This window comes from Zootermopsis nevadensis, unplaced genomic scaffold, assembly GCF_977971745.1.
Source record: "Zootermopsis nevadensis isolate Lab colony 2312 unplaced genomic scaffold, Znev_1.0 Znev_ptg000006l, whole genome shotgun sequence".
NCBI lineage: Eukaryota > Metazoa > Arthropoda > Insecta > Blattodea > Termopsidae > Zootermopsis > Zootermopsis nevadensis.
This window is the reverse complement of record NW_028259138.1, coordinates 6714308-6725008: the sequence shown is the minus strand read 5'-3', so window position 1 is coordinate 6725008 and position 10701 is coordinate 6714308. Positions and strand designations below refer to the sequence as shown.

At 35.7% G+C, this 10701-nt stretch overlaps 1 protein-coding gene across 1 annotated transcript; it reads left to right on the top strand.

Annotated features, from left to right (window-relative positions):
- The first annotated feature begins 195 nt into the window (after window positions 1-195).
- Window positions 196-6906, top strand: ReepB (Receptor expression enhancing protein B). The gene is made up of 4 exons (XM_022079695.2): window positions 196-494; window positions 4193-4425; window positions 5421-5556; window positions 6096-6906. Exons 1-4 carry the CDS (start codon window positions 365-367, stop codon window positions 6134-6136), a joined length of 540 nt encoding a protein of 179 aa, XP_021935387.1. The 5' UTR covers window positions 196-364; the 3' UTR covers window positions 6137-6906.
- Window positions 6907-10701: the final 3795 nt, after the last annotated feature.

Genomic DNA, 10701 nt, shown 5'->3' with positions numbered 1-10701 from the left:
ATACTTGATAAATGACGCGCCTGAAATTACCGACTCCCGTTTATGAAAACCTTCCTTTCCACGTTAGTTAAACTACTTTTAATATTTCATATTTTCTCATTTTTCTTTTAATATATCCTGTTTCTTTATCCCGTTGTATATCATTTTCAGTTTAATAAGAACCACTTGACTATGCACTCGACAAAACCGACAATCACCAAGGCTGTGGAAAATATGATAGGCAATTATGATTCTTTCGTAACCTGTGGAAGGTGACTGACGTAAATTTTGAGCCGTACTTGACAGCGTGCTTTATTTTTGTCAGCACCTCAGAATTATTGTGTTTAACCTGATTCGTGAATCTGCACTTTAAACAGTTTTAAATATGGGTACTAGAATTGAAGGGTACAGAGAATGCCTCGACAAAGCACTTAACGATAAAAACCAGCCATGGACAAGTGCTTTTGATTGGGCTGAGGGAAAGACTGGAATAAAGCGATTGTATTTGTTCACTGGTGAGTCAGATTAGATAATAAGCGGTCTCGCTTCTAATTGTAATTATTTACATCATCTTGTGTTTTTATTCACATGTAGGGTAGTTCAAGTAAGACAGCAGCATTGTGGGATAATGATGGATGTGCACTACTGGAATTTTAGCATATGTAGGTATTATTGGTTTTTGAGAAGTTAATTCATATAGAGAAACAGCACATTTCACAGAGTTTTCTTTGCCATTGTGCCATGTTTTTCATACCTGCTTCCCAGGATACTGTTTAGATCTCTGTAAATTAGTATTGGTAGTGTACATATATGAGGGCTGCTCAAAAATATCTAGGACAGAATTTATTGTAGGAAAATTAAAGCATGTACAAGTAACTTTGAATTTATCTCCTTCAAAGTATGAGCCTTCAGACGGTACACTGCAATTCCAGTGCTCCTTCCAGTTTTAAGTGCATGTCTGGTAGGCTTGTATGGGAATGTCCTGCAGCTGTCATGTTGTATATTTAGTTGTATCTTTGCCATGTCGTCATATTGTTTACCCTTCAGGGTGCTTTTTGGCCTGGGAAAGAAGAAAAGTCATAGGGGGCCATATCTCCTGAGTAAGGTGGGTGGGGATCCATGGGGATGCTGTGCTTAGCCAAGAATTCAGGGCCACATGGCAGGACACATTGTCATGGTGCAGAAGCCAGGTACTGGAAGAACTTGATGCAAACATGTTGCTCCTTCAACACTTCCATTTAACAATACAACAGATGAAAAAACAAGATTGCACTGTAGATCAACTGACTCATGAAAGTCAAGCTGCCACCCGCTCCTGTGGTATGTGGTGTCAGGAGATGTTTCCAAGCATCCTGGATGTTTGTGATACTGTTAGTAGTTTTTCTATAAAATTTTGTCTTGGATATTCTTGATCAGCTGTCGTCTTGACAGGTAATAGCTCAGAGACAGGTGTTTAGGGAATGGTGTTGATAAAAGCCAGTCATCTTTTTCCTTTCTTACTGGAATTTTTGTGTTGCATTTTTAGTCTTATTTGTTCCCTAGAAGAGAATGTATGTAGTTTTATGAGATCACCAAGTGTATTCTCATTTTCAACTTTTGAACCAACTGATACATTTTCACATAATATGACATGAATGTTGTGCCACCTCATTTTCATGCTTCTTAATTCCCAAAAGTCTCAACACACAAACTTATGAGGTGGGAACTGAAGTAGCACCATTTAATGTAGATCCCTATGGTAATACATTTTCAAAAAATGTTAAATTCTTGCAAAGGTAATTATTTTGAATACAAAATAGCATGGCAGCTGTTGATTAGACAGCGATAACTGATGGACTACTGGACCTAGAAATGTGAAATTTTGTATGAAGATACATTAAAAAAATTACTGCAAACTGTTTGAAATGTTCATAAATCAACAGATGGCCACACTGAAAAATGTTGAGGCTATATCTGACAACTTTAACAAAGACTGTACTTCAGTAAGAAATTTTTCACAAACTGAAGACAAAACTACTACTAGTACTGCTACCACTACCACCACATCATCATCATCATACACATATTTACAATAGAAAGCAATAAAATAATATTGAATTGAGTACAATATGATCCTTATAAATATGATTCTTTCTTCTGACCAAAATATTTGTCTGGATACCAGATTTAAAAACATTTTTGAATCCTGGTCTAATGCATTGGTACAAAATAGAAATGTTAGTGTCATCTTCAAGTACTTGAATTTTCTTACATTTTCGAACGATTTATTAGCTATCCTTATATTCTGGTTCTGTCCTGAATTCTGATGCCAAGACATGATCATATACTTTGACTTTTCTGCATTTATTTCTAGACTAACATCCCTACTAGCCCATAAGATTCAAAACCGTGTGGGGATCTGCGAGCAGATAACCATTCTCATCTTTGATAATATTTCCTCTTGGTTGGTATCCTTTTTTCAAATCATTTATGCCTCTGTATAAATATCTCGTCCAAGGAGTCCTACCGAATGTCTATAGATCAAGCCAACGAAAAGTTGGGACCCGCAGTGCTCAGGCACTTGAAGAACGGGTCATTCCCAGTATCCCAGTATAAATATCTGATATATTTGTTTCTATAATTAGTTTCAAGTTCATTAATTATGTTATTAAGGTATTCCCTTTTCTTCTTCCTAAATGTTCTACTGGTTCCACGTCTTAAATTTTGCAGATTATCTCCATTGATTGTTGATATTATTTTTCAGTTTCTTTCCTAATTTAGATCATGGCCGCACAATCTGAGTCACTCAGATTTCAAAACTCCTTCTATCAAACATGCATTTTCATTCTTTTACATTTAGGTACCCTAGTAAATGAATCATTTGCAGAGACTATGGCCAAGATACAGTTCCTGGCAGGAGTAGGGTATCTTCTCTTCACTGTTCCATCCAGATTGGATCCAGCACCCACTGGGACCACGGGTTAATACTCGAAGGTTTAGGCTGGGGCCACACAACCGTACAAAGTACGTCCGTTGTAATGCACATTGTGACGTCCGTCATATAATTATGAAGGGGCATATAGGGTACAACACACGAAGCACGCGGACTTCACGATGTGCATTACAACGGACATACTTTGTACGGTTGTGTGGCCCCAGCCTAAAGTGGTGAACTGGACCAGACCACTCACACCAATCTATATTTACCTCCATGCCCCCCATTCATAATGATGTGATGCTCAAGCTTTATACCTTCATTCTCTGAGGAGTGATAATTTTACTTGATTAGTACATTATACAACTATTTGTTCAGTCCTGCATATATTACATACTAAAATTAATCCCTGCTGCTTGTTACCAAATTTTGGTTACATTTCCTTTGCTTTATGTATTGTCATGAACATGTTCTTATCATAACTGCACATGCATTCATTTGTAACAAAATTTATCATCAAATAAGGCTTATTCGTACTACTAATTTCCTTCTTTTGGACCTTATCTGCCATTGATTGTTATTAGCAAGTCATAACATTTGGGCGGATAGATCTGCCTTCATCTTTGGGTTTGAGTGAGTTTCTGGATCTGGTAGATCAAGTTACTCTCAAACTGTGGACAGATCCATACTTCAAAATGTGATTTGATTGTAAAAATCTACTGATGATGGATAAAGTAAAAAAACAAATCTGTCACTATCACCAAACACATTTAGAGAAGACTCATATTTTTGTCTGAGTAATTGTTTTGTGTTCCATTAAAATTCACTGTATTCCAACACATGTTACATGTTATGTACCATAGCGGAAATTTAATTTTATTACATTCCACAGAGTATTGCTGACAAGTGATTAGCACCCCTGGTTTTTATAAGGACGTTCTGGATTAAAATCTTGACCCATAAGCTGGCTTTCCTGGGGTCTTTCCTCAGTCCCTCCAGGCAGATGCTGGGATAGTGCTTTAAATTAGGCTCTGGTCACATTCTTTCCAATTTTTTATAATTTTTTAATCATCCCATGACTTGACATTATAGTATAGTGTGAGCTATTGACAGCAGCATTACATAAACCATAAATAAGTAAATAAATTCTACATTCTTCTGTACTGATGTAGTAGAACATTTCCTGTTGTCTTATGGAGAATGTAAAATGTGGTCATGTCAGCATAGGTTTTCAAAACTATATTTTCTCCTACTTTTTTGTTTTCAAAAGTCTGATTTATAATGTTGTTTCTATTTCAGTTTTGATCATTGTACTTGGACTGTACATGGTATTTGGTTATGCTGCACAGTTATTGTGTAACATCATTGGATTTTTGTATCCAGCCTATCGCTCCATGAAAGCCCTTGAGAGTCCAAATAAGGATGACGATACAAAGTGGCTCACATATTGGGCAGTTTTTGCCCTGTTCTCCATCATTGAATATTTTTCAGATATTCTCATTTATTGGTTTCCATTCTACTGGCTTATCAAGGTAAATCATCAGCTTGCAGTTTATTCTAGTTCCTTTTTTATTGGATTTTATTAGTATGGAAGAAAACTGTCAGTCTTTATTTATGTGAGTCTTATTAAAAATGTTCCTCAATAGTGGCAAACACTTGCCTTTTGGTTCACGTTACTTTGAATGAATTTGAATAAACTGTGGTTGATTATTGTATCTTTAAAAATGATAAATGAACGCTGTCCCACCCTGTAGATCTTCCTATTGCTTTTGAAGTTTGAATGTTACTGCAGCCCAATGTGAAGAATGTCAGAGCTGACAAGAAATATTTCCACAAATACATATTCCTGTTACATTAAATTTTTCAGATGTAAGCCAACTGTTCTGCATGGATGCCGTGTTTATAATTGCTAACACATAAAATATGTTTTATACAGAATTCATATGAATGTTTGTGATCTGTCTGCATAAAAATTCACATCTAGTGTCATTGGTTCAGTAATAATTGTCATGAGACAATTACGTATAGACCCTGCTTGGATGTCGTGTTGTGTTACATTTTCAAAAAATAACTACCACTACAGAAGTTGAACATTTTTTAAAACCTCTGTTAACACACAAAATTTCAGGCTTTGTCCTAAATTTGGTGGTACTACCTCTGGAATTCACATGATTCAAACGTTGGTATAATTATGGCAGGAAATTACAAAGTGTAAAGTTGGGGTGGCCCGTAGTTGCATTATCTCAAAACTGTTTCATTAAAATCTGTCAGTTCAAAAAGTTGTTAGTGGGGGACATTCACGGATGAACTCTGTATTTAAAATATGTCTCATATCAGGAGTTGCACCAGCACTTATCACACACACACCCCTTCCCACTTGTGTATAGCTTTTCCTCTAGTTAAAAAAGTGCTAAATTCCGATATGTTGAGTATAAGTGTTTATGTTGATATCTCATCATTGCAATTTGTCATTTGTACAAACACAGTATAACATATGACAAAGTGCACCTTCTCTCTTTTGCTACAGTGCCTCTTTCACATTTGGTGCTTTGTACCACTTGAGAATAATGGGTCCATAATTATCTACAATAATGTGATTCGCCCCTGGTTTCTTAAACACCAGGAAAAAGTAGATAACATCCTGGATGATATTGCTGGATCAGGTACAGTAAGCTACTGTTTTAATAATATGGGACTTTTTTTAAAGGTCTGTTATCATTTGAAGTTTTAAGAAGTGTATGTAATTAACATGCCTGGTTAGCTTGGTAACTGTACCAGCTGGCTGTTTTGTAGTAGTACAAACTGTAAAGAATATTCTTTATTAAACTGACATAACATGCAATCTGAATTGCAAATTTTGTTCAGAATTTTAATTAACTTCTTACAACATGTCTAGTAGTTGATGAAAGCCTCTCGGGCTACAAGCCACATCAGGTGGCTGAATCCTCTGCCAACGTTTCGAGATATGGTCTTCCATCAATTTCAGTCGCCACGAAAGTTTCAATTTATACTTCTTGCAACATGTCTAGTGGTGTTCGACAAAACTTGATTTTGAGTTACTTTCGTATAGAAACCTGTTTTCATAACTGTCACATTTCTTAAAAAGGTTAAGCATTTTGTCTCTTCTTTTTTCTATTTCAGATTAGGTTACAAATCATAATTAAATTTCTTCTTGTAATAACTTAATCCTTTTCTTTTACAGCTGCAAAATTAGCTGCACAGAATGTCTTCAAGAGCGATTAAAATTCTTCATCCATTTATATCTTGAATATTGTAATTAAAATTCTCCATTTATGTGTTGATGAGTTTTCTAAGTATGCACTGTAAGAAAATGTATTATGTAATATGGCCTACTAAGGATAAGCATTGCAATTATAATAACCTTTCCTGCAAATCAGCCTGTGTAATTATAATACAAGTGAATGCACTGACAAGCTTAAGAACATCATGAAGTGTTTGGTTAAAATTATATTCACTGCTTCCGACATCATACTGTTCAGGTTTAATGTTTTGGGGTGGTAATGTAAATATTAGTGTTTTCCATGCAGGAAAACTACATTAAGTGATGTTCATTTGTTACTACTAATGGGAATTTTATATTAGGCTACATTGTTTGTCTGACTCGAGGATATCTCACATTTTCGAACAAATTAATTTGAAAAAGATTATATATGTCCAGTGGAGAAAGGTATGATTTGTATATGTTTATAAATATTACATGAATTATTCTGAATAGTTTACTAAAAGTAGCAATTTTATATTACTGCATATTGTTGAAAAAAAAGTAATAATAAATGTAGTAGTGTATCTCTAAAATTTCCTTCTGATTAAAATTTTAGTATTTTACTACTGATGCTGTGTAAGATTATATTGATCTTTAGTGAGAATTTAATGTTAAGGACTTTATTCATTTCCACTGTATTATTGTTTTTGTTTTTGGATACACTGACTTGTACAATGTACTTTCACACGGTGTTGGATAGAAATAAAAATTACAGTTGTTATTCCAGTGAGCTTTCAGGTTCTAATGGTTTTTTAAGTTGCTGGTGTTAGTATTCTGGCTAGTAATGTCATGTGCTGTCCCACGCGGTCTCAGACATCATGCTTCGGACCGGCGATACAGAGTGTGCGCTGGTTCGAGTCTCGGGGGAAAAGAAATTTTCTCATGAGCTTTCGACCAGTGTATGGGACCGGTGCCAACCCAGCATCGTGAGGAAATTGGGGAGCTACAATGGGTAGCGTAATCCAGTCAGGAAAGCTAGCAATGGCTGGGGGTTCGTCGTGCTGACCACACGTCACCCTATATCTGGTTGGATGATCGTTCACCTCTCCTTAGGCATGTGAACGTGAGACCAGCAGTCAAGCTAGTCGGCTTTGGCTCTCTGGAGCTGTTATGCCACGGATTTAATTTTTTAATTTTAATGTCATGTGCTGATGAAAAAGTTCAAAAGCTCGTGAAGTTTTTTACTCAGCCACAAATACTCAATTTCAGATGTTGATGAAGATGACATTTATGTAGCAGCTTCCAACATACACACAACCAGAGCTTCATTTACCAATCCCTAGACACCCTAAATTTACTAATGGGGACCTGATACGCTACAGAGCCATTACTGTAAGCAACAGATAATAAAACATGAAATAATGCAATAGGTATTTTCACCTGAAGATGAGCAGAGTCAGCTCCTAAAACATAGTGGTCTAATTTTGGAATATTGAATGTCAAGTCCAGAAAAACAGCGGTAATGAATGGGGATTAAACTTCGACTCTTTAATATTAAGGAACAAACACATTGAAGGAGCTTGAGAACAGGGCGCTGAAGAGAATTTTGGACCTTTGTAAGTGGGAGGAAGTAAAATGTGGCTGGAAAAAATAATATAATTTGAATTCTTCAAATATTATTTGGATGATCAGTCAAGGAAGATGACAAACAGAGTATGTAGAATGCATGAAAGATAAGCAAATTCAAACAAAAGCTCGGACTGAAAACTTGAAAGAAGAGATCACTTTGAAAAGCTAGGAGAAGATGGAAAGAAAATTAAGATGAATCTTGAAGAAATAAGATGGGAGGTGTGGATTCGTCTAGTTCAGGATATGGACCAAGGACAAGTTATAGTGAACAGGGTTGTGAACCCTCAGATTCCGTAAAAGAAGGATAATATCTTGACCAAATGAGCGAATGTTAGCTTGTCCAGAAGGATTTCGTTTCATGGAGTCAGCTAGTTGGTTATAACCACGAGTAGCCTACATATTGGGACAGTGATCGATATTTTCAAATTTCGAAATAATAAATGCGCACAGTCCCTGAACAGACATATAATATACAAACGTTAATGTTGAAATAGGACGCCCGAAAAAGATCAACAGGCTGAATCATAAAAGAAGAATTGTCGACTCGTTTTAATCTGGTGAAAATGTGAACATGATCTTTCTAGGGTACCACAATCCTATCAGCTAATAAACCTAATCTAATCTTTTGAAGTTGCATATAGTTTTTTGAAGAGAGGGTGTAGATAGTATCATTATGACGTGAAATGTGAGCCCTTTACACGACAGAGTGGTGTAGAATTGCAACATTAATTTACTCGAAAATTAATTACGCGACATTGATCGATTCCTTTGTCAATATTGGAGTACTACCGTTAATGAGGTAGCCATCGTTTATCGTGGATAAAAATCCTGTACTGTTTCAGAATACTACGCCGTAAAATGTAATATCCTTACATGTTAATAATACGATAGTCACAATACATAATAAAATAATTCTGTTGCATTTGACTTGTGCACAATTCAACAGAAAGCAAAAAGCAGATAGTTGTCAGAGGCGTATGAAAAGCTTCCGGCTACGAACATTTTATGCGCGTCACGAAACGGAGAGTACTCAGCGTCTATTTTATGTAGTTTGTCGGTATAAATAAATAAACTGTTGTAGCCTGTATTTCGACAAAAACCGGCAGTTTTTTAAACGAAACCCCAATGTTAGGATTGTTAATATCACTCTGTATTACCTGTGCTTGTATTTGTATAATGTATGCTGGCGATACATTTATTAAGCGGTAACTATTGTATTGCTGCCCTGCGTGGGATAATTTCGAATGATGAATTGGAATGGATGTTTGAAGAAGCTACAGTAATCTATTTTAAGGTTTTATTCTAGAATTTGCCTAGAGGTACTGTGAAAAACCACAAAACAATGTGACCAACCTCCAGACCGAGGTTCGAAACCAAAGCATCTTGAATTCAAAATAGAAATTCCAGCCACTCAGCCGCAGAATGGGTTAGTTAAACGAGTTTAGACAATTAATTCAAGCGCAGAACGAATTTGAAATCCTTGTATTGTCTTAGTAATGTCGTCCTGTCAAAAGAAAGATACTTATTAAACATTTATTATGTTTAGCTACTCTACCTCTCGTCAAAATAAGTTTTCGGATGCTATGATGACGTTATAAAACCTGAAAATGTACTGACTATTTATGGTGAAGCAGTTGGCAATATTTCGGCAGCCTTCAAACATGAAACATGTCGAAATAAATAGACTGTTTAACGATTTCCAACACCAATTATTGTTATTCGTGTGTTGTGACGCCGATGGACTCGTAGGTTCATATCAATGTTTTGGGAAACACACTGCTTTCATCTTTAGGGATTTATCTCTGAAAATGAAAGTGCGCCTACAGAAAATAACGAATTTGTAAATATGTGTACTCTGTCGGAGAACTTTCTTCCATGTATTGATAATGAGGTATGTGTTTTACGTCTTATATCAATATCTTGGCCTATAAAGACTCGTTCTTTACTAAAATGTTTAATAAATTAGGTAGGAGTTACAACGGGCCGATAAAGAATATACTGGAATTCTCCCGACAACAATTGGTGTACGTATTATTTAAAATCTATTAAGTTGCTTAGGAGATGGGATATGACCGTTCCATTTGCTATTCATGCTCTCAATGCAAATAATGTTTAAGAAGACGAACTATAGACATACAAACACTGTCCAGAATTCTTTCAGCTCTTATGACACTTCTGAAGTTTTGTATTTGTGTCATGAACACACAGTACACTCGACAGTTCAGTACAGTTTTATGTTAAACAAATGATTACATAGTGACTTCAAGGTTCCAGTCCGTTATCAACAAATGTAAAAGGCCAATAATGTATTCAAAAAAGCAAATAACGCATTTGTAAACAAGCCTATATGTACACTACAGAAGCCCACACCTCACATATCTTAATTATGAGTCCTGTATTTTACGTCTTATACCTGTTTCTTAGCCATTTTGATCATCTGATAAGAAGGGAAGATAATAACAGATGGTGAGTACGTAAGCCTTGGAAAGTTCGGTCTTGACCTATTTTTTAAAGTTCCCCCTACAACCGCCTGGAGATAATGAAGGAAACCACAGAAACCTCAGACCAAGAGGGACGGAGCCCACTCAAAATTCTAACGCGATCTCTCCCGAAAAAAATCTTACGTAGTTATCACTACATAAAACTAGTCTCTAAATCACTTTGAAACCAGTTCTTTTCTGAAAATCGTATCTATAGTTTGTGACAATAAAAGGAAAAGGAGCATTTCCTGATCATTTGCAGCTATCTGCAAGCTTCATTAAATTACCATTAACATAAAAAACAAAGTTAATATCATTCACACAAAAAATACATAAGGAATGAAAAATAATCTTTACATGGAAACACAGTGATCCTAAATAACTCCATGAAGCAGAGTCCTTGAAAAAATAATAGTGCGCTCAGATAATCATGCTATTTCCCGCCCTTTATTTAACACGAAACTTAACTGTCACGT

Coding starts and splice junctions, on each gene's coding strand:
- ReepB (XM_022079695.2), top strand. CDS start 365: ATGGGTACTAGAATTGAAGGGTACAGAGAATGCCTCGACAAAGCACTT. Junction 495..4,192: donor GCGATTGTATTTGTTCACTG/GTGAGTCAGATT, acceptor TTTCTATTTCAG/TTTTGATCATTGTACTTGGA. Junction 4,426..5,420: donor CATTCTACTGGCTTATCAAG/GTAAATCATCAG, acceptor CTTTTGCTACAG/TGCCTCTTTCACATTTGGTG.